General features: G+C 42.5%; 1 protein-coding gene and 1 long non-coding RNA gene across 5 annotated transcripts in view; one reads left to right on the top strand and one right to left on the bottom strand.

The window, feature by feature from the left end:
* Window positions 1-4665, top strand: part of macc1 (MET transcriptional regulator MACC1) — a 46919-nt gene extending 42254 nt beyond the window's left edge. For all 4 annotated transcript variants that reach the window (XM_059972670.1, XM_059972672.1, XM_059972671.1 and 1 more), the window contains 2 exons: window positions 3050-3238; window positions 3329-4665. In XM_059972670.1, coding sequence (XP_059828653.1) covers window positions 3050-3238; window positions 3329-3541 — 402 coding nt within the window. In that variant the 3' untranslated portion in view covers window positions 3542-4665. The remainder of the gene's footprint in view (window positions 1-3049; window positions 3239-3328) is intronic.
* The window catches only part of LOC132395721 (uncharacterized), a 51067-nt gene extending 28903 nt beyond the window's left edge, over window positions 1-22164 (bottom strand). Inside the window, exon 1 of the long non-coding RNA XR_009512728.1 lies at window positions 22036-22164. This is a non-coding gene — a long non-coding RNA (uncharacterized LOC132395721). The remainder of the gene's footprint in view (window positions 1-22035) is intronic.
* Between the last annotated feature and the right edge of the window lie 2379 nt (window positions 22165-24543).

Raw genomic sequence — 24543 nt, 5'->3', positions numbered from 1 at the left:
CAGGTTGGTTGGCATTTATAGGATTCCCTGTGAATGCAGAACAGCGCATATTGGCCAGACAGGGTGCACGGTGGAAACTTGCATCAAGGAGCACAGGAGGTCTAACCGTTTGGGTTATCTGGGTAAATTTGCAGTGGCAGAACACTGTCTTTGCAATGGCTATAGGATTGACTTTGATGGCACAAAACTACTGTGCCGCGCCAATGGCTTGTGGGTCCACCAGGTTAAGGAAGCCATTGAAGTAAAATTAGAGAAAAAGAATTTTAACAAAGGCGAAGGTCTCGCTCTAATTCGGAACTAGAATTCGATTGTAAACGAGATAGGAGAGCGGAAACCTGATTGGATGAGGAGTAACCTATCAAGAAGGATGGAATACAGGGGTATAAATACCACAGGACTAGACTTGCCCAGGTGACATCCCTAAAAAAAAAAGATAATTTTTCATCAAAATATCAGTTATAATCGATACCTGTACCTGGTTGGAAGCCCAAGGAGTTTATTCGTCTCGGGAATTAATTTCACTGCAGTCTGCAGCATGGTACTTCCTGGTACTGGTAAATCGACTCAATGATCTTCATAGCTAATGATGGGCTGAGGAAACCTGACCAATCAGGCACACCATCTTTAAGGATTATCGCTATGGCTGAAAATGAGACAGAAGGTGGGTTGAAGCGGGGTGGAATGCCAAGCCTGGCCTAAACAGAGAAATGAGACATTCCACACAGGATCTTGTTGGAAAACGTGCAGACACTGGAGAACAAAATTGAGGACCTGAGAGCAAAACTACTCTATTGAAGAGAACAGAGACCCTGTCTATTGTATGCTTTATTGAAGCATGGCATTCTCTGGCTACGCCAGTTTCAGCAGTCAAAGCAGAAGAAATCTCAATTTACAGAATGGACTGAACTGCTGATTTGGAAAGATGTGTGTTTTATAAACTCTCATTGGTGCTCTGATGTGGCGATTTTGTTAAACTTGTGTTCTCCCAAACTTCTGTTTCTTGCAATAGTCTGTGATCTCTCTACAAGTTTGCTCCTCTAAATCCCACAGACTGTTGGGTGGTCTATAATATAATTTCATTAACATGGTTATCCCTTTCTTATTCTATAGTTCTACCCTGTTCTCCTGTCTGAGCACTCCCATGACCTGACTAGTAATGTCACCCTTCCCCATTTAGTCCCTCCCACTCTTGTGTCAAAAACAACCGAACCCTGGAGCTTTAAGCTGCCAATCCACCCCCTCCTGCAACCAAGTCAATTTAATGGCTATGGTGTCATAATTCCATGTGCTGATCCATGCACTGCTGCCGTAAAGTTAATGAATTTCACGACATATGCCAGTGATATTCTGATTCTGTGCAGCACCAGTAAATGTTTCTGCAAGGATATTTGTCCCCCTCCAGTTCAGATACAAACAGCATTTTTTTAATATAGGTCCAACTTTCCCTAGTAGAGCCCAATGATCCAAAAATCTGAACCCTTCCCTCCTGCACCGCCTCCTTAGCCACATGTACGATTGTATAATCTTTCTATTTATGGCTTCACTAGCACGTGGCATGGGTGGCATCTCTGGACATTCTGTCCTTTAACTGAGCACCTATCTCCCTGAACTCACTTTACAGAACCTCATCAACCTTCCTACCTATGAATTAGATACTGATATGTAGCATAACCTCTGGCTGCTCACCCTCTGCTTAAGCATGCTGTGGACTTGATCCGTGATGTACCATCCTGGAATCTCGTTCTTGTCCGCAGAACTACCTGTCTTTTCCCCTAACCAGTGACTCCCCTATTACTAAAGCTAGCCTCTTCTCCCACCTTCCCTTTTAAGCCACAAAATCAGACTCTGACATAGACTTAACTGCTGTGGCTTTCCTCTGCTAGGTCATCTTTCTTCACCCCACTCACCCAACCCCAACAGGTCCAAAGTGGTTGTGAGGGCACTGGACACGGGGCCACTCTGCGCTGGCTGCCTATCCCTTTCCCTGACCTCATGGTCACCTAGTTCGCTGTGTAACTACCTCCCTGTGTGTCCTGTTGATAAACCCCTCAGCTTCTACTGATGGTGGAGTTCATCCAGTTCCAGCTCCCTTTCCTTAACGTGGCCTGAAAGAAGCTGCAACTGGATGCACTCCTTGCAGGTGCAGATATCAGGGACACCTGTCTTTCCACATCCTGCAAGAGGAGCATTCCACTCTCCTGCCTGGCATCCCTACTGCTCTAATTCTGTAATGAGGAAAAAAAATCTACCTACAGCCTTCTCGCTGAAGCTCTGAGCCAAAGCTTGAACTCTCCACTGTAGCACTGGTCCACTCAAATAATTGCCCCTCCACTTAAACCTAACTTCCTGTTGGCCCTTGCCAAGAGCCTAATTATGCACAATCCAACATCTTGAGAACTATGGTGTGCAGAATGTCCCTTTCGCTTCTTTTGCGCTCACTGTCTCCCTCACCCCAGGAACTGTGGTGAAGCAAATCTATAACTTCCACATCCTTCTGAATGAGGGGAAGGTCATCCCACCCCAGTTCCCTGCTCGCTCTGTAAGGAGCTGCACCTGGATGCAGCTCCTATCGAGCAGACCATAGTTCTCCTGCATCTAGCACATCCTGCATAAGGAGCATGCACTGACCTGGGATCCATTCTCATAAATGCAGCCAGGCACTAATAGACAAATAGAGAGAAATGGACAGAAAACTCAGGCCAGTGAGTTTGCATCAGTTGTAGAGAAAATATTGGTGGGGAGGGGTTGGGGAGTCCCAAGAGACTGTGATTGATAACACATGCTGTAGAAATATCCATATGCAAATTAATAATTGCATTCCTTTCCACCTCCAAACTCTACAAATCTGTTTGGCGTTCAATAAGCTAAATTAATTTGATTTGAATGTGGAATTAGACTATGTTGCTGTGATGTTTTCAGCTAAATGCACACTTTCCTTGCTAACCAATGGTTGTGATCATAAACAAAGTTTTTGATATTGAAATCATAAAGATAAACAGACTTAAACTTTGTGCTAACTTATTTTGCTGATTGATACTCTTTTGTTTAGGGATTGTTAAAACTAGATCACCAAGGGATAGTGGTTCGTCTTCTACAGGATGTTGTTATGCTCTCTGCAGCCGTGGAGCTCGGTGTTCGTTGGAGGGAGTTGGCAGAAAAACTAGCCAAACTCTCAAAACATCAAATAGATGCATACGAAGCGCCTCACAGAACTAGAAGTGGAGAAGTCGGTCAGGAGGTGAGATGCTGATTTTTGCAATTCCATGCTATAGATTGTGCAACTTATTATTTCTTCAAAAAAATTTCATACACTTTGTTTATTTTTTAGACCATGTGGAAACCTGCACATGACTTTCTTTACACATGGAGCATAAAGTTTGGAGATGGATACCAAGATGTACTACAAGAACTACAAAATGCTCTTGATAAAATGAAAAGCCCAATTACAAGGCATTGGAGACATTTAACTGGAGTGCTCGTTTTGGTGAATTGTTTGGAAATATTAAGGGCCAGTGCATTCCCCAGACATGAAGAGGAATAAATTATTTATTTAAATCATTATGAAATACAAACAATATCAGTTCTTAACCTCTGGAGAATGAGAAAGTTTATGTAATTGCTTGGTTGATGAACATGATTTAGATTTAGAATATGAATGTGGTTGAGATTTATGATTTATGCCTCCTGGGACTTGAATGAACAGCTGAAAGTCATCAATTTTAAAAATTTAGTTAAGTCGTATTCTTAACAATTTCCAGTTCAACTTTCATGTAGGATGACTTTTTATTAAGGAAGCATTTTACCATGCTTTGGAAAACACAAGGGAAATGTGACTATGTGCAATTCAGTTTCACTTTTCTTTTGGGTCAGATTTGCTCTTTAAAATTTACATTTAAATTCAGAAAATTACTATCACATTCAAATTAAACATTAATGTTCCTAATGTTTAAAGTAATGAAAGCATACAAAGATTTTTTATTGTACATGCATACTGGTCTAAAACAGGGTGATCACCTAATCCACCTAACTCAAGTTTGTTTTTTTGCAATTTTACTTGATATTACTAATATGCTGGCTTTATATGTGTGTGTGAGTATGGATTTATATGTGCAAATATTACTACTGTATGTATTCAGTTTGATACCTATTCCCAACTGGGCCTCGATCTGAACTTGTAATAAATCTTTGGGTCATGAATTACCATGATAATCCCCTTGTTTTCTCCATTGCATCCAGATGATTACTGCCAAAATATCTAATGTGCTGGATGAAACATACAAACAAGTGAATAGTGGTTTTAAGTTGTTTCCCAGAACTTATCTTTACTAAAGTAGAAATAAAATGCAAATTTAACTACAGGGAAAAATGGAGTTGTGGAGGACATTTGACAATTTATTTTTTGTAACTGCTTCCACCTTTACTGACATGCTTGCTTTGTAGCATTTCTAACTGAAAAGTTGTCTGCCAATTGGCTATGCTGACTTCCATTAACAAATGTGTAGGAGAATGGCTTGAAATCTTTTCAAAATAATTTGTGAAAGATAATATTGTATTCATTTTTGTGTTCACCTATTTTATTCATTTTCCCTTATTCCAGTTTGTACTTTAGGACAGGATCTTCTACTTTTGAGTTTAATAAATATAATGTATCTTATTACTAGAAAATATGAATATCAGAAATGTCTCATTTTTGTAATATGTAAAAGCTATTTTGAAGCACAGCATACACAAACTGCATCTTATAATACTAGGTATAACAGGACTTAGTGGGGTTATGAATGAAACCATTTTTTCATGGAAGTATTGTGCAACAATGTTATGGGCCAATTGTAATATTTAAGTGTTGTTTATCAATAGAAGTTTTACAAATGAGATTTTTCTATAATTGTCCAGATTAAACAGCAGCTAGCATCTCACCATGCTTATGATTATTGGGGTGAATTCTACAACAACATCTGGTGATTAAATACACATATTCTCTTATTCAAGAAAGGGAGTAGAGATGGCCCAGGAAATTATAGACCAGTGAGTCTTACTTCAGTGGTTGGGGAGATGATGGAGAAGATCCTGAGAGGCAGGACTTATTAACATTTGGAGAGGCATAATATGATTAGGAATAATCAGTATGGCTTTGTCAAAGACAGGTTGTGCCTTATAAGCCTGATAGAATTTTTTGAGGATGTAACTAAACACATTGAAGATAGAGCAGTAGATGTAGTGTATATGGATTTCAGCAAGGAATTTGATAAAGGTACCCCATGCAAGCCTTATTGAGAAAGTAACGAGGCATAGGATCCTAGGGGACCTTGCTTTGTGGAATCCAGAACTGGCTTGCCCACAGAAGGCAAAGAGTGGTTGTAAATGGGTCATATTCTGCATGGAGGTCAGTGACCAATGGAGTGCCTCAGGAATCTGTACTGGTACCCCTTTTTGTGATTTTTATAAATGACCTGGATGAGGAAGTGGAGAGATGGTTTAGTAAATTTGCTGATGACAAAGATTGTAGATAGGGTGGAGGGCTGTCGGAGGTTACAGTGGGACATCGATAGGATGCAAAACTGGGCTGAGAAGTGGCAGAAGGAGTTCAATCCAGGTAAGTGTGAGGTGGTTCATCTTAGTAGGTCAAATATGATGGCAGAATATAGTATTAATGGTAAGACTCTTGGTAGTGTGGAGGATCAGAGGGATTTTGGGGTCTGAGTTCATAGGACACTCAAAGCTACTGCACAGGTTGACTCTATGGTTAAGAAGGCATATGGTTTATTGGTCTTCATCAACTGTGGCATTGAGTTTAAGAGCTGAAAGGTAAAGTTACAGCTACATAGGACCCTGGTCAGACCCCACTTGGAGTACTGTGCTCAATTCTAGTTGCATCACTACAGGAAGGATGTGAAAGCCATAGAAAGGGTGCAGAGGAGATTTACAAGGACGTTGCCTGGATTTGGGAGTATGCCTTATGAGAATAGGCTGAGTGAACTTGGCCTCTTCTCCTTGGAGTGGTGGAGGATGAGAGTTGATCTGATAGAAGTGTACAAGATGATGAGAGGCATTGATTGTGTGGATAGTTAGAGGCTTTTTTCCCAGGGCTGAAATGGCTAACATGAGAGAGCACAGTTTTAAGGTGCTTGGAAGTAGGTACAAAAGAGATGTCAGGGGCAAGTTGTTTATGCTGAGTGTGGTGAGTGTTTGGAATGAGCTGCGGGCAACAACGGTGGAAGCAGAAATGATAGGGTCTTTTAAGAGACTCCTGGATAAGTACATGGAGCTTAGAAAAAGAGAGGTAATTTCTAGGTAATTTCTGAAATAACTCCATGTTCAGCACAGCTTTGTGGGCTGAAGGGCCTGTATTGTGCTGTAGGTTTTCTATGTTTCTAAATGTGAAAATCCAGAATTTCCTGTCATAGATAACCTTCTGTTCCAGGTGGTTGATGGGGGGGGGGGGGGGGATTCAGTGGGAGGGAGATGTCTACTGCAAGGTCTTGGCCAGAAATGTTGATAAATTCCTTTTCCCTCATGGCTGCTGTCAGTCACAAAAGGTTAGTTAAAATACACAAATTAAAGGTAGAAACAGTGTATAGACAGTAATAATAAAACACCAATGTAAATTTCAGATGCTGATAGAAATTGCCACTGCATCATCAGATTTTGGAAATGGTATGAGGGGTGCACTAGTACTGGCCAGCCATAGTGCTGAATCAGGAGACTGGGTTATTGTCAGCAAGTGACAATCAGAAATGACACCAGTTCACAAAGAAGAAATCTTCTGCCCATGACTTTGAGCAGATTTTTTTTTACTGCTTATGCAATCAGGACAAGAATTAGACAAAGCTGTCCAGGTAAACTGTTTAATAGAATTTAGAACATAGAAGTAGGAGCAGTCCATAAGCTTGTATTTCTGCTCCACTGTTCTTCATACATGTCTGATCACTTCCTTGCATTAACCACCCTTGCCTTCATATTCTAAATATGCTGATTTGTTTCTTGAATCTACTGATTACACCACCACAGCATTCTTGGAATTCTATACTCTTGAGTACACAATTCCAAATATTCACTCCTCTCCAAATGATGACCCTGAAGGGCCAACTCTGGCTCCTGCTTCTATAGAGTTTATCCAGAAAGAAACATGAGCTAGCATTTACTCCGTCATGCCTTGTAAGAATAGTGTATGGTTTAATGAGAAAACCTCTAACTTCTCAGATCTTTCAGATGTACAATGTTTCACGTGTGGTCTTGCCAGGGCTCTATACAACTGGTGCCCTTGTATTTAAATTTCCTGCAATAAAGATCAACATATATTCCTCCTTACTCTACATACCCAGTTAGCTTGTACTGATTAATATACAGGGACACAAAAGCTCTATTGCCCTCAATGTGTATGTATAAAGCTGCTGGAAGCTGACTTCAGGGTTTTAATGAGATCTTGTGAAACTGAAGAAAGTTCAGTAAAATGTGTGTTAAATTCAATACAGAATCGTGTGCCTGAATCTATTAATACTGTTATTCTAGTAAATCAGTGTTAACTAAGGTAATACACACATGCATAACTGTCATATGGACAGGAGTAAATGTGGGTTCAACAATATCTTGAGGACAGATGATAAATATAAAAACTTCAAAATATATCTACTAAATGTTTACCAATATTACCAAAAGCTTATGACCCATAGATGTTGCTGTTTCAAGGGCAAATATAGAGGGGGTGGAGATGTCTGTCCACTGTGCATTTCGAATCAAATCTAAAACATTTCCCACACAGGAAATGATATGAAAATATAGCTTACATACAGGAAGTTGCTGACTGGTGGCGTAGTGGCATCAGCGCTGGACTTCAGGGCGAGACGTCCCGAGTTCGAATCCGGCCGGCTCCCTTGCATGTTCTCCATCCGTTGAGTGTTGAGCTAGCAACTCAACCTCGTAAAAAAAAAAACTGGAATGGGATGGGCTCTGCTGGGTTTCAGATGCCCAAGACACACTGTGCGATAAGCAATCACCTAAAAAAGTTCATTGCAAAAAGCTTGTCTTGACAGCGCCCTGAAGACTCCACCAGGACACACACCCTCCCAAAATAAAATGGGCCAGGACACAAGCTCCTCAAAGCAACAAGATGCTCTTCATTGACTATAGTTCTGCATTCAACTCTCTCGACCCTCAAAGCTAATAAAGAAGCTCCCCTAAAGCTCCAATACCTCCTTGTGCAATTGGATCCTCAATTTACTCACTTGGAAACCCCAGTCAGTACAGATTGGCAAAATCTCCAGAATCACGATCAGCACAGGTGCACCACAAAGCTGTGTGCTTAACCACTGCTCTAGTCACATTATACTTATGACTGTGAGGCTAAGTGCAGCACCAGTGCCGTATTTATGTCCGCTGATGACACCTGTGTCGCTGGCTAAATCAAAGGTGGTGATGAATCAGCATATAGGAGGGGGTTTGAAAATCAGGTGTAGAGGGATCTGAGAATAACCTTTCTCACCCTGAGAGTGGTGAATTGCTGGAATATATCTTTGGAGACACTGTTGGAAGCAGAATCACTTAAGAAGTGTCCAGGTGGGCACCCATGAGCCAAGGAGTGGAATTAAAATACTTGATTGCACACAGCTTGTCATGCATGTGATGGGCCAAATGGCCTATTTCCTGCTGTATAACTCCACAAATAGTAACCATTTAACATTATAATTAAGTGATTTCAGCACAAAACGTTGATGGGATTAACTGAACACAATTTTTATATTCATAACATCTTTTACCATTATGTTTATCAACATAAATCTTGGGATCTTTCTTCATTTACAATTAAGGAATCTTCCTTAATTCCAAATCAAATATCCAAAACCAATGAAGGAAGTCTTGCATTTTAAATCAAATAGAGACAGCTTTCTGTATAGCTTGCACCTTTTTTTCAAGAAAATTAGTGGTGGTGTTTATATTTCTTAATATAGTTGTGAAAAGCTTTTGAACAATAATCGTAAATGAAAATAGTATCAGCAGTGTTACTAGCAATTATTTAATTTGGTTCCTTCAAATGCCATCAAATTGCTCTTTATCCAATGGGTCATACACATAGTGACTCTGTAATGTGTTAACATGATTGAGTGTCATGTTTCTTTTGTAGTGACAGCTGCAAGTATGCTAGATGAACTTGACCGAGCTGTTTCAGATGTGATCCCTTGGGTGGTGTTAATTTTCTAAAATTTCCTGCTTCATGAAGAATGCACCTAAATCAACATATTCATATGTTATTGATATGCTAATTTTAGTTTATATACATGGATAATATTTGGACCTCACAAGTTGAAGAGTTTGTACTACTGCCAAATAAAATGACAATTGAATAATGGGACAATTTAATAGTTAGTGTTCCATTCGACCATAAGACAGAGGAGCAGAATTAGGCCATTTAGCCCATCAAATCTGCTCCACCATTTGATCATTGCTGATTTATTGTCCCTCTCAACCCCATTCTCCAACTAGAGCCAGTAAAAACTCCATCAGCAAGTTATCAATCATAAAATATGTTACAAGAAGTGCCAAGTTCTCTTATATGTACTGTATGTTCTTAACATTTTGATCATTTAAAAGTAAATAACTCAGTATTTTAAAAATCCTTCTTTTCTAATTTAGGATCGGATAGTAGACATGCAATAACAAGTCATGTAAACAATATATTTGGTAAACGATACTGGAAGGATTTCCAACCCTCAATTCCATTTTGGCCTTCGTTGCCAGCCTGGTACAAAAAGGGGTGCTAGCAGTTGAAATGCCTTGTTACACTTACCTCTCTTAATCTAGTTCCAATACATGCATTCTCTGTTTAAAAGTCGAGATGGACACCTTTTAGATGGAGACAGCTTCCCATTTTAACTCTGCAGTTTTGTAGAGATCTTAATCTGTCCTAATATCTGTTCTCTATGCTTGTTGGAAAGACTTGACAGCTATTTTCTATAATGCTTTTCCACTGCAAACTTACACTCTACTAAGTAGGTGTACCAAATTTTACCAACAAACAGCTACAAACCGGAGCTGTACCTATGTCCAGAAAATGTGTAGGTGTTGGCATTGTGGAGAACTCCATTGGCTGTAAGTTCATTTAAGATATGTGGTAAGGTCAACTCACCAAGCAGAATTTTACTGGTAATTGGCATCAGGGACTCAGGTTGTGTGACTGGGGAGAGTGTATGGCAATCAGAGCCTCTGTTGGCTTTAAGAAGGATCAGAGATTAGTTTGGGTTGACCTTTCTGTACGGAAAAGGGTGAGTCAGAGCCTAGGCCAATTGGGAACTCTGTGGGACAGGCCGCAGGTGAAAATAGTGGGATGACCCTGGAGCAAGAAAGGTAATGAGACTCCACAGGGCAGATACCAGTCAGGGGAAGCTGGAACAAACAGATGGGCAACTGTAGATCTATTGTGGCAGTAGGCAAGTCACAGGGGGTCCAGATCCTTCCTGAGACAGAAGTTAATTCTAGACATAACCAACCTCTGAAATACTTCCTTACTGTAGATTTGAGTGCTACTGGGCGATAGTTGTTAAGGCAGCTCACCCTAATCTTCTTGGGCACTAGTATAATTGATGCCCTTTGCAAGTCTGACTAGCAATCAGAGATTGAAAATGTCTTTGAACACCCCTGCCAGTTGGTTGGCACGTTATCAGAGCCCTGCCAGGTACTCCATTGAGGCCTGTCACCTTGCAATGGTTCTCCCTCTCAACAGGCAGCCTGACAGAGATCACAGGGTCACTGGATCCTCATACCTGTGGCATTTCCTCCCTTTCAAAGTGTGCATAGAGGGTGTTCAGTTCATCTAGAGCTGAAGCATCTCTGCTATTTACGATGTTAGGTTTTGCTTTGCAGGAAGTAATTGGCTGCAAACCCTGGCAGAGTTGGCGTGCATCCAAAACGGCCTCCAAGCTCGTTCGGAGTTGTTTCATTGCTCTTGAAATAGCCATCTGCAAATCGTACCTGGTTTTCTTGTGCAGACCTGGGTCACCAGACTTGAATGCCACAGATCTAGCACTTGGCAGACTGTGAACCACCAGGTTCATCCACAGCTTTTGATTTGGGTGTGTACAGTATGTTCTAGGCACACACTCATCCACACAGGCTTTAACGAAGTCAGTGACAGGTGAACTCACTCAGACTCGAAGATGAATCCCTGAATACAGTTCAGTACACCGATTCACAGCAGTCTTGTAAGTGCTCTTGCTCCTCCCTTGTCCATACCTTCTTGGTCCTCACTACTGGTGCTGCAGTCTTCAGTGCTGCCTATACTCAGCGAGTGGAAGTACAGTCAAGTGAGCAGACTTTCCATAGTGTGGGTGTGGAATAACACGGTGAACTCTCTTGATTGTGGTGTAACAGCGGTCCAGTGTGTTATTTACTCTGATACTACAATGATTTGTTAGTAATAATTATTGAGAGATTTTTTTCAAACTGGCCTGGTTAATACCCCTAAAATAATGGGGAAGGCATTGGGATGGGCTGTTCCATGCTTGTTGATTATGTCACTCAGTCTGTCTAGAGCCGGTTTGACACAGACCTGAGACGAGTTGTACACCACTAGCAAGATGATGGCCCAAACTGCCGCAGCAGATAAAATGGTTGACACTTGATCATAAAATGTTCGATTCAGTAAAAACGTTGAAATATTGAGCAAAATGTTCATTTCTAACTCTTCTCACAGTCTTGGATCACCTGGACAATACAAATACCTGCCAGGATGCTGTTTATTGACTACAGCTCAGTGTTTAATGCAATCATTCCTACAGTTTGGATTGAAAAGCTCAGGAACCTAGGCCCCTGTCGAGACCCTTCATCTGGACTAACTGAAAGGAGAGATACTAAGAGATTTGAAAGTAGCAGGGGGAGGGGGAAATGCCAAATGTTAGGAGAAGACCAGAGGGGGTGGGATGAAGCTAAGAGCTGGAAAGGTGATTGGCGAAAGTGATACAGAGCTAGAGAAGGGAAAGGATCATGGGACGGGAGGCCTCGGGAGAAAGAAAGGAGGAGGGGAGCACCAGAGGGAGATGGAGAACAGGCAAACAACTAAATATGTCAGGGATGGGGTAAGAAGGGGAGGAGGGGCATTAACAGAAGTTAGAGAAGTCAATGTTCATGCCATCAGGTTGGAGGCTACCCAGCCGGTATATAAGGTGTTGTTCCTCCAACCTGAGTGTGACTTCATCTTGACCGAGTCCAGTCCTGTAGCTCAGAAGGGTAGGGAAAGGGAAAGAAAGGCAGTAGTGATAGGGGACTCTATAGTTAGGGGGTCAGACAGGCAATTCTGCGGACGCAGGAAAGAAACTCGGATGGTAGTTTGCCTCGCAGGTGTCAGGGTCCAGGATGTTTCAGATTACGTCAACTACATCCTGCAGTGAGATGGAGAATAGGTCGAGGTACATATTGGTACCAATGACATAGGTAGAAATAGGGAAGTGGTCCTGAAAAGAGACCACAGGGAGTTAGGAAGGAATTTGAGAAGCAGGACTGCAAAGGGAGTAATCTCAGGATTACTGCCTGTGCCATGTGACAGTGAATATAGGAATAGAATGAGGTGGAGGATACATGCGTGGCTGAGGAATTGGAGCAGGGGGCAGGGATTCAGAGTTCTGGATCATTGGGACCTCTTTTGGGGCAGGTGTGACTTGTACAAAAAGGACGGGTTGCACTTGAATCCCAGGGGGACCAACATCCTGGCGGGGACCTTTGCTAATTCTATCGGGGAGGGTTTAAACTAGATTTGCAGAGGTGTGGGAACCGAAGTGAAGAGGCAGAGGATGGGGAAGTTTGCACACAAGTAGAGACAGCTTGTAGGGAGATTGTGAGGAAGGATAGGCAGATGAAAGGGCAAAGGTGCACTCAGCTTAATGGTTTGAGATATCTATTTTAATGCAAGCAGTGTCATAAACAAGGCAGGCGAACTTAGAGCACGGATCAATATGTGGAACCTTGATGTTGTGGTCATTACAGAGACTTGGATGTCGCAGGAGCAGGAATGGCTGCTGAGTGTGCCAGGCTTTAGATGATTCAAAAAGAACAGAGAGGAAGGCAAAAGAGGTGGGGGCGTGACATTGCTAATTAGGGATAGTGTCACGGCTGCACAAAAGGAGGATATCATGGAGGGATTGTCTACTGAGTCAGCGTGGGTAGAAGTCAGAAACAGGAAAGGGGCAATAACTCTACTGGGTGTTTATATAGACCCCTCCACAATAGTAACAGGGATATCGAGGAGCAGATAGGGAGGCAGATTCTGGAATAATAATAGGGTGGTTGTGAGGGGGGATTTTAACTTTCCTAATATTGATTGACTTCATATTAGTGCAAGGGGTTTAGATGGGGTGAAGTTTGTTAGGTGTGCTCAGGAAGGTAGATAGGCCAACAAGAGGAAAGGCTATATTTGATCTGGTAATAGGAAATGAACCTGGTCAGGTGTCAGATCTCTCAGTGAGAGAGCATTTTGGAGGTAGTGACCACAACTCCATATCATTAACCATAGCGCTGGAGAGGGATAGGAGCAAACAATGAGGAAAAACATTTAATTGGGGTTGGGAGAAATATGATACTATTAGGCAGGAACTTGGGCTGAGAAGTGGCAGATGGACTTCAACCCAGAGAAGTGTGGGTTCATTATGGTAGGTCAAATTTGAAGACAATATAATATTAATGGTAAGACTCTTGGCAGTGTGGAGGATCTGAGAGATCTTGGGGTCCGTGTCGATAGGACACTCAAAGCTGCTATGCAGGTTGACAGTGTTGTTAAAAAGGCGTATGGTGTATTGGCATTCATCAACTGTTAATTGAATTCCAGAGCCATGAGGTAATGTTCGAAACATAGAAACATAGAAAGTAGGTACAGGAGTAGGCCATTTGGCCCTTCGAGCCTGCACTGCCATTCAGTATGATCATGGCTGTTCATCCAACTCCGAACCCTATACCTGCTTTCTCTCCATACCCCCGATCCCTTTAGCCACAAGGGCCATATCTAACTTCCTCTTAAATATAGCCAATGAACCTGCCTCAACTGTTTCCTGTGGCAGAGAATTCCACAGGTTCACCACTCTCTGTGTGAAGAAGTTTTTCCTCATCTCAGTCCTAAAAGGCTTCCCCTTTATCCTTAAACTGTGACCCCTCGTTTTGGACTTCCCCAACATCGGAAACAATCTTCCTGCATCTAGTCTGTCCAATCCGTTTAGAATTTTATATATTTCAATAAGATTGCCCCCTCAATCTTCTAAATGCCAGTTAGTATAAGCCTAGTTGATCCAATCTTTCTTCATATGGAAGTCCTGCCATCCCAGGAATCAATCTGGTGAACCTTCTCTGTACTACCTCTATGGCAAGAATGTCTTTCCTCAGATAGGGGACCAAAACTGCTCACAATATTCTAGATGCGGTCTCACCAAGGCCTTGTACAACTGCAGTAGAACCTCCCTGCTCCTGTATGCCAACATACCATTTGCCTTTTTCACTGCCTGCTGTACCTGCATGCCCACCTTCAATGACTGATGTAAAATGACACCCAGGTCTCGTTGCATCTCCGCTTTTCCTAATCGGCCACCGTTCAGATAATAATCTGTTTTCCTGTTCTTGCAACCAAAGTGGATAACCTCACATTTATCCGCATTAAATTGCATCCGCCATGAATTTGCTCACTCAGCTAACCTATCCAAGTCACCCTGCATCCTCTTAGCATCCTCCTCACAGCTAACACTGCCGCCCAGCGTCGTGTCATCCGCAAACTTGGAGATGCTGCATTTAATTCCCTCATTTAAATCATTAATATATATTGTAAACAACTGGGGTCCCAGCACTGAGCCTTGCAGTACCCCACAAGTCACTGCCTGCCATTCTGAAAAGGTCCCCCAATGCCGTGTGCTTTAAGTTAGCACACTAATCTCCTGTGTGGGACCTTGTCAAAAGCCTTTTGAAAATCTAAATATACCACATCCACTGGCTCTCCCCATCCACTCTACTAGTTATATCTTCAAAAAATTCTATAAGATTCGTCAGACATGATTTTCCTTTCACAAATCCATGCTGACTTTGTCCGATGATTTCTCCTCTTTCCAAATGTGCTGTTATCACATCTTTGATAACCGACTCCAGCATTTTCCCCACCACCAATGTCAGACTAACCAGTCTATAATTCCCTGGCTTTTCTCTCCCTCCTTTTTTGAAAAGTGGGGCTACATTAGCCACCCTCCAATCCTCAGAACTAATCCAGAATCTAAGGACTTTTGATAAGTTATCACTAACACATCCACTATTTCTTGGGCTACTTCCTTAAGCACTCTGGGATGCAGACCATCTGGCCCTGGGGATTTATCTGCCTTTAATCCCTTCAATTTACCTAACACCACTTCCCTACTAACATGTATTTCCCTCAGTTTCTCCATCTCACTAGACCCTCAGTCCCTTACTATTTCTGGAAGATTATTTATGTCCTCCTTAGTGAAGACAGAACCAAAGTAGTTATTCAATTGGTCTGCCATGTCTTTGTTCCCTATGATCAATTCAACTGTTTCTGACTGTAAAGGACCTACATTTGTCTTGACCAATCTTTTTCTTTTCACGTATCTATAAAAGCTTTTACAGTCAGTTTTTATGTTCCCTGCCAGCTTTCTCTCATAATCTTTTTTTTCCCTTTCCTAGTTAAGCCCTTTTTCCTCCTCTGCTGATCCCTGAATTTCTCCCAGTCCTCAGGTGTACCGCTTTTTTTTGCTAATTTATGTGTTTCTTCTTTGGACTTGATACTATCCCTAATTTCCCTTGTCAGCCACGGGTGCACTACCTTCCCTGGTTTATTCTTTTGCCAAACTGGGATGAACAATTGTTGCAGTTCATCCATGTGATCTTTAAATGCTTGCCATTGCATATCCACCATCAACCCTTTAAGTATCATTTGCCAATCTATTTTAGCTAATTCACATCTCATACCTTCAAAGTTATCCTTCTTTAAGTTCCGAACCTTTGTTTCTGAATTAACTATGTCACTCTCCATCTTAATGAAGAATTCCACCATATTATGGTCACTCTTACCCAAGGGACCTCGCACGACAAGATTGCTAACTAACCCTTCCTCATTGCTCAATACCCAATCTAGAATGGCCTGCTCTCTAGTTGGTTCCTCGACATGTTGGTTCAGAAAACCATCCCGCATACATTCCGAGAAATCCTCTTCCTCAGCACCCTTACCAATTTGGTTCACCCAATCTATATGTAGATTGAAGACACCCATTTTAACTACTGTTCTTTTATTGCATGCATTTCTAAATTCTTGTTTAATGCCATCCCCAACCTCACTACTACTGTTAGGTGGCCTGTACACAACTCCCACCAGTGTTTTCTGCCCCTTAGTGTTATGCAGCTCTACCCATATCAATTCCACATCCTCCAGGTTAATGTCCTTCCTTTCTGTTGTGTTAATCTCCTCACTAACCAGCAATGCTACCCCACCTCCTTTTCTTTCCTGTCTATCCCTCCTGAATATTGAATATCCCTGGATGTTGAGCTCCCATCCTTGGTCACCCTGGAGCCATGTCTCTGTGATCCCAAATATATCATATTCGTTAATAACTATCTGCACATTCAATTCATCCACCTTGTTACAAATGCTCCTCGCATTGACACACAAAGCCTTCAGGCTTGTATTTACAACACTCTTAGCCCTTATACAATTATGTTGAAAAGTGGTCCTTTATGCTTTTTGCCCCGGATTTGCCTGCCTGCCACTTTTACTTTTCACCTTACTACTTTTTGCTTCTACCCTCATTTTATACCCCTCTGTCTCTCTGCACTTGTTCCCATCCCCCTGCTACATTTGTTTAAAGCCTCCTGAACAGCAGTAGCAAATGCTCCTTCTAGGACATTGGTTCCAGTCCAGCCCAGGTGCAGACCGACCTGTTTATACCGGTCCCACCTCCCCCAGAACTGGTTCCAATGCCCCAGAAATTTGAATCCCTCCCCCTTGCACCATTTTTCATGCCACGTATTCATCTGAAATATCCTCCTATTTCTACTCTGACTAGCACGTGGCACTGGTAGTAATCCAGAGATTATTACCTTTGTGGTCCTACATTTTAGTTTATCTCCTAACTCCCTAAATTCAGCTTGTAGGACCTCATCCCATTTTTTACCTATATCGTTGGTAAATATGTGCACCATGACCACTGGCTGTTCACCCTCCCATTCCAGAATGTCCTGCAGCCGCTCTGAAACATCCTTGACCCTTGCACCAGGGAGGCAACATACCATCCTGGAGTCTCGTTTGCGGCCGCAGAAACGCCTATCTATTCCCCTTACAATCGAATCCCCTATCACTATAGCTCTCCCACTCGTTTTCCTTCCCTCCTGTGCCGCAGAGCCAACCATGGTGCAATGAACTCGACTGCTGCTGCCTTCCCCTGATGAGACAACTCCTCCAACAGTATGAATCCAATCGCAGCTCCAGATGCTCAATGCTGCCAGAAGCTACAGTTGGACACACTTCCTGCACACATAGTCGTCAAGGACACTGGAAGTGTCCCTGATTTCCCACATGCTGCAGGATGAACAAACCACGGGGCCGGTCTCAGCTGCCATGACCTATCCAATACTTGCCTCAACTTTTGAAACTTTCTCCTTTGAAAGGAACTTGCACGGCGTTACCTCACTTGGAGTGAAGCTCGTCTTCAGCCTCTTCTCGTCAAAGCCTCAAATCTCCACTCCTTCACTGGCCGCTTTTTTATGTTACAGCTATATAAGACCTCATTCAGACCCCATTTGGTGTTCTGTGTTCAGTTCTGGTCACCTTACTACAGGAAGAATGTGGAATCTATAGAAAGAGTACAGAGGAGATTTACAAGGATGTTGCCTGGATTGGTGGGTATACCTTACGAGAATAGGTTGAGTGAACTTGGCCTTTTCTCCTTGGAGCGACGGAGGATGAGAGGTGACCTGATAGAGGTGTATAAGATGATGAGAGGCATTGATCACGTAGATAGCCAGAAGCTGAAATGGCTGAGAGGGTGTTAGGGGTAAGTTTTTCACACAGAGAGTGGTGGGTGTGGGGAATGCACTGCTGGTGGCGGTGGTGGAAGCAGATATGATAGTGTATTTTAAGAGCCTCTTAGGTACATGGAGCTTAGTAAAATAGAGGGCTATGTGCTCGGGAATTTCTAGAGTCGCTTACATGGTCGGCACAACATTGTGGGCCAAAGATCCTGTGATGGCTGTAGAATTCTATGTTCTATGTTCTTTATCCCCTCCCCCCTCAGGTTTCACTTATCACCTTGTGTTTCTCTCTCTCCCCCACCACCACGCCCCGCCCCCCAGCTTTTAAGTCTACTTTTCAGTTTTTTTCTCCAGTCCTGCTAAAGGGTTTCGCCCTGAAACCTTGACTGCGCTCTTTTTCCTAGATGCTGCCCGGCCTGCTGAGTTCCTCCAGCTTTCTGTGTGTGTTGCTCTGAGTTTTTCCAGGAAGTGACAATGGTGCGTAATAAGGCAGTAGAAGTATAACTACATGGACTTCAGGACATCATTTGATAAGGACGCTCATAGTAGGTTGATTCAGAAAGTAAAGACACATGCATTCCAGAATGAAATACAAGTTTGGTTTAGAAACGTCGTGTGTATGTACAGCTCTGTGCAGAAGTCTTAGGCATACTAGGTATTTTATAAATTTTGTTTTAGATGTTTATTTTTTGTCTTCTGCATTAGTGGGTCGGCAGAAAAGAGCAAATTTTAGATTTCTAAATATTCATTTTCAAAAAAGTCACTGAGAATTTTTTTGTATTTCATTAAAGAAAGTAAGTTAAGTAATGGAACACTTTTCAGATAAAAACTTGATTACTTTATAGGTATATGGCCCAGTGTGCATGATTAAACAGGTTACAAACAGGTGCAAATGATTAACGACAAAATGAGTTGAATGAACTAAACTGATTAACTGAACCGGAAATTTGTAAAAGAATATATATTGATTTGCTTTAGTATTTTTACTGTTTGCTGCTCTTTATAGTCAACTTTTTTTGATATTTAGTAACTTCTCATTATTTTTGAAAGCATTTTCACTTCACTGAATTTTTTACATGGTGTTGAAGATGTTTGCTCAATACTGTATATCAATATACATTATATATTTACAGACATGTGGAGAGAAGTGGCAGATGGAGTTCAATCGAGGGAAGTGGGAGGTCAAATGAAAGAAGAGATATATATATATATATATTTAATGATAGGTATATAAGGAACCAGGGTTCACGTCCACTGAAAATGGTTATGCAAGTTGTTAAGGTGGTAAAGAAGGCATATGGGATGTCTGCCATCTTTGGTAGGCGCAATCGAGTATTAGAGTGGGGAAGTTGTGTCAAGACTATATGGAAAATTTAGACAGACCCTATGTGATGTTGAATCAGATTCGTGGGACTGGCAAGTGAGACAGGAAATGCACTGACTTTGAATAGGTATATTAAACATTTATTTATAAACAGTAAAAATTCAACCAGACATTCAGGTTTCCCAAGTTACAGGCACTACAGAGCTGAATACTCAACAAAAATACCTAATTCAATAAGCATACTTAGTTAAAATTGCCTTCCCAATGGTGTTGCCTTAAACAAAGGAAGAAGAGAGCAAGTCTCTACCACATGCTAAATACCCAAGGATATTTGAAACTGGTCACCAGGCAGTTATCCAATGGGAAAAGCAGCTGCAGCTTCTAAACTGACCAATCAGATTGGAAGTGACTTTTGACATTCAGAATAAGGACACTTAACACCTCAAAAGTTGCCTACGTGATGATCTAACCCTCAGACTGGTATGATTCTCGCGAATTCCCAACTAAGTTATACATAAATCACAGGACATTGTGTATACATAAATACAATACCCAGTACTGTAAACCCAATAGTCTCCTCCCAGCAGTCCACCAGCCCCACCCTGCAGTATAATAGCCAATGAGAGGGTCCCCCACTTAATTTTATACACTGACTCAGATGTGTTCAATCAGTTGACTGATGTTCACCAAGCCATCAGCAATGTAGGTGTAGCATTCTTAACCAATAACAGTACAAATGCCACCTTCCTTGGTGAGTAGGTAATCCAAGGCATCAGGTCCTGGGACAATCTGACCATACCATCCTGAGAATGGCTGTCATTTAAGATGTCCTTCCTTTGTAATAGCCCTTTTACTTTCCAGCATGGTCGAGGTGCTCATCCAGAGCATTAGGGTGGCATACTAATGGCACCACATCACCATCTCACCTCTCTGTGGAACCACAGCTAGGCTTAGGAAACGCATATCCCGTAAGTGCGATTCAGCATCTAATAACTGCCCAGCTTCACAACAACATTTGGCATAGACACAGCCATCCCAGGATACTGTCCTGTTCACACTTGCCATCGACTTGCACCTTGTACCTGTCCTCCACAGACCACCTACACCAACACACTGTCAGGTGGGGAAATTGCCAGGAGTCAGGACTAGGGAAATACCAGCCCTTAAAGTACTGACTCCACCAGGGCTATTCAGACTCAAGTCCCTTGAGGTGGTTATCATCCTCTGGATCAAGGTTGGCTGGAATAGACTACTCCCTCCCAGGTCCCCCAAAACAGAAAGGCAATCCTGAGATGCCGATAATTTCCTCCAACTGTCTTTTCTTGTCATCAAAGGGACCAATATCAGTGGCTTCCCTTCTGTGATGTAGCAAGAAGTCAAATTCAGCAACCTGACCCATTGTTTCAGTGTGCAAGTTTCAACATCATCTCCAGGAATGTATCACAGGATATCCCACCACAAATCAGCGTCTCTGTTTTGCTATTCTGTAATGCAGGGAGATACAGACGCACTCGCGCCTGATTGCTTACTGCACATTTAGAACACACAGAAACAACAGAACTTGCAAGAATTGCTCTCCAAATGTGGGCATCCCAGATCCAGAATAAATTTCTACCAAAGTTCAACTCAAATTTCATATTGTCAGTATGAAATGAGTCATCCCTAATTAAGTTATATGGGAAGCAAGTAACAATAAACACATTAAGACACAATAAACACAGATTTAGAAAACGAGAAACAAAGTAACTGACTAAACGATCATAAGAAACAAAGGAACAGATTAAACATAAAACACAAATCACAAAGCCTGGGCAGACTCCTCTTATAGCTTCCCATGGAACTACAAACACTTAAAACAGACAGTTAAAATTTCACAGAGGAACAGTGCTTATCAGATATCAACTGATAGGAACAAGCAACTGGGCAGGACTCAACACATTCACAGAGTCTCTTAAAGGCAAAGTCCTCTCTCTCTCTCTCTCTCTCTCTCTCTCTCTCTCTCTCTCTCTCACGTGTGTGTGTATGTGGCCGCACCTCACGTTTCTCCACATTCAATTCATTTACAGAGACCGAGGGCTGCAGGTTGAATGACCCCCCTCCCTATGACAATGAGGCACAAATGCACTAATCAGTCTCACTGCTGGCGAACACTAGCCAAAATCCTTTGCAGGGAACCCTGAATGGAATGCGAGGAATCTGGCAGAGGACAAAAAAAAATCCTTTTTCTGCAGAGGACTTGAAGAAAGACCCATCCCCCTCAGCAGTCTCCCCCTTTTTGCTTTTCTGTACAGAACTTCCTCCACATTTTATAGTGGGTGGAGGTAGGAACCCCATTTACCTGCTCCCCCAGAACCCCAGCTTTAAGCAACACTAAAAACATTTCTTTATGGATTTTGCAGGATCCCCCACTCCCCGACTGCTTATCTACATTCTGTACTTGGCTACATTCTCTAAACCTTGTAATAATTGAATTGCTGTGCTGATAGAATGACCAACTGTTGCATTAGATAGGAAATACACTGACTTTGAATAGGTATATTAATCATTTATTTATGAATGGTAAAGATTTGACTGAACATTCATGTTCCTCAAGTTACAGACACTACAAAGCTGAATATTCAAAAACATGCATATATTCAGCAATCATACTTAGTTAAAAGTGCACATAGAGCATACCTTCTCAATGCCTTAAACAAAGGAAGAAGAGAGCAAGCCCTTACCATGTTCTATTTTATACACCCAGGATATTCGAAACAGGACACCAAGCAGTTATCCAGTGGGGAAAACAGCAGTAGCTTCTAAACTAATCAATCACAACAGAAGTGACTTTTGACAATCAGAACACAGCATAATCCTACAGGACACTCTACTTCAACATCAAAAAATCAAATCAAGTTTAATTACCATTCAAGCCAGACACAGATACAGCTGAGCGAGAGAGCGTTCCTCTGGTGCCAAGGTGCAAAAAACATACACATGCATTGAAAGCAATTAAAGAGAAAAAAGAACGTAGTCACACGAGAAAACACAGTCCAAGACTCTGAGAGACAAGTCCAGTGAATTGATGGTTCTTGGCAGTCTAGTCTGTAATTCCACAGATCCAACACTGGACGGCAGCACCAACAGGTGCGGCTATCCCCAACTGAGCACAGATGGCTCGTTACACCGTCTTCAGCATCTCCTCCTCACCTGCACTTCAGCCACGGGCAAGCCCGTGGCTTGAGGCCTAGTCCTCGCTACAACAGAGGCGACATTGCTGCCTCGCCTCCTGTCTATCCACCAAAGAAGGGAAACAGGTCTGTAGTAATCAATGCCCAACAGGGTCTTTTGATCACAGAAGAAATGTCCAAGACAGTCACTCACAATTTCTCTGCACACCACCTTCGTGCACCAACTCCGGTGCCTTCGAGTCAGCTCCATCGAATCCAATTCGATTCTCCCATCGAGGCCCACCAACCTGACTCCCCTTCTCGGGCTTTTATGAGATCCTGGCCAGCTACTCCGAGCAATGAGCAGTAGACCTGCTGTACTCATTGTTATTGGACTCCAGTATAGACATACAATTAAAAAAAAACACATTTACCAAGGAAAGCATCAGTTTTGGTGTCTACACACCACTATCTTATTGGAAGTTCTGGTCTCCCCATCAAAGTAGGGTTTATTATCACTGTCTGGAGATGTTGAGAATTTTGTGGTTTGGGGGAAGCAGTAGAATACAAGGACATAAAATTACCAGCAATTACAAAATAAATAAATAGTGTCATGTGAAAAGAATAATGAAAGCATGTTCATAGACCTTTCAGAAATCTGATAACAGAGAGGATGATTCTGGCCTTAAATCATTGCACACGGGTTCTCAGACCAACACGTACAAACAAGCTGGACGAACTCAGCAGGTCGGGCAGCATCTGTTGAAAGGAGCAGTCAACGTTTCGGGCCAAGACCCTTTGTCAGGACTGAAGAAGGAGGGGGCAGGGGCCCTATTAAGAAGGTGGGGGGAAGGGAAGGTGCAGGTGAAAAACCAATCAGAGGAAAGAGCAAGGGGTGGGGGAAGGGAAGCAGGGAGTGGATATGTCGGAGAGGTGAAGAAGGAATGTAAGGGCAAAGCACTACGTATGGGTAGTAGAAGAAGGCAGAGTCATGAGAGAGGTGATAGGCAGCTAGAAGAGGAGTCAGAGTGAAAGTGTGATAGGGGAAGGGAGAGGGAGGGAATTACTGGAAGCTGGAGAATTCAACGTTCATGCCAAGGGGCTGGAGACTACCCAGACGGTATATGAGGTGTTGCTCCTCCAACCTGGCAGTAGGGGAGGCCATGTATTCGCACATCCGAATGGGAATGTGAAGGAGAGTTGAAGTGGGTGGTAACTGGGAGATCCTGTCTGTCTGTTGTGGCGGACGGAGCGGAGTTCTCGACGAAGCAGTCCCCCAGTCTGCATCCGGTCTCTCAGACCACTGTACCTCCTTGCTGACAGTAGTAACAAGAAGAAAGCATGTTCCAGATGGTGAAAATCATTGAGGCACCGCCTCATAAAGATGTTGTTGATGGTGGGAAGGATTATGCCCATGATGGAGGACAGCACCATAGGAAGGATATGGAGATTGTGAAAATGGTGAATAGTTTTACCATGATGTTCCTTGGATTAGAGGGAATGAGCTACATAAAAAACATTGGACATACTTGGATTGTTCTCACTGAGGATTTGGAGACTGATAGGGGAGGGTAGGTTTTTTTATTACAAGAGGCATAGATGTGATAGATATAATCCTTTCATGGGAGTACAAAATGTCAACAACTGGAGGGCAGACTTTTAAGGTTTGAGAGGGAGAAATACAAAGGCAAGGTGAGAAGCACGATTTTTTATGCAGAGAGGGCTAGGTGTCTGGAACGAGTTACCAGCAATAGTAAGGGAAGAACCTGTCCGGTGGAGTTTAAGGTGATTTTAGATTGACACATGAATATGAAGCAAATGGAGGGATACACTTGATACACGAGGAGAACACTTAGTATAAATTGGCACCAAGGGTGGCACAACACCATTGGCCAAGTGTCTGGTCCAGTGCTGTAATGTACTGTTCTGTGTTCCAGCTGGTTGAGCGGTGTCTGTGGAAGGGAAGGAGTTGTCGCATTTTGGGTTGAGGCCTTCCATCAAGACTGAGTGGAGAAGGAAGACAGTCAGTAAAAAGAGGAGTGGGGTGAGGAATGAGTCAGAGCTGGTAGGTGATGTGAT

Source organism: Hypanus sabinus, chromosome 6 (genome assembly GCF_030144855.1).
Source record: "Hypanus sabinus isolate sHypSab1 chromosome 6, sHypSab1.hap1, whole genome shotgun sequence".
NCBI classification, from domain to species: Eukaryota; Metazoa; Chordata; class Chondrichthyes; order Myliobatiformes; family Dasyatidae; genus Hypanus; species Hypanus sabinus.
The sequence above is the reverse complement of the archived record's forward strand: the minus strand, read 5'-3'. Positions and strand labels throughout refer to the sequence as shown.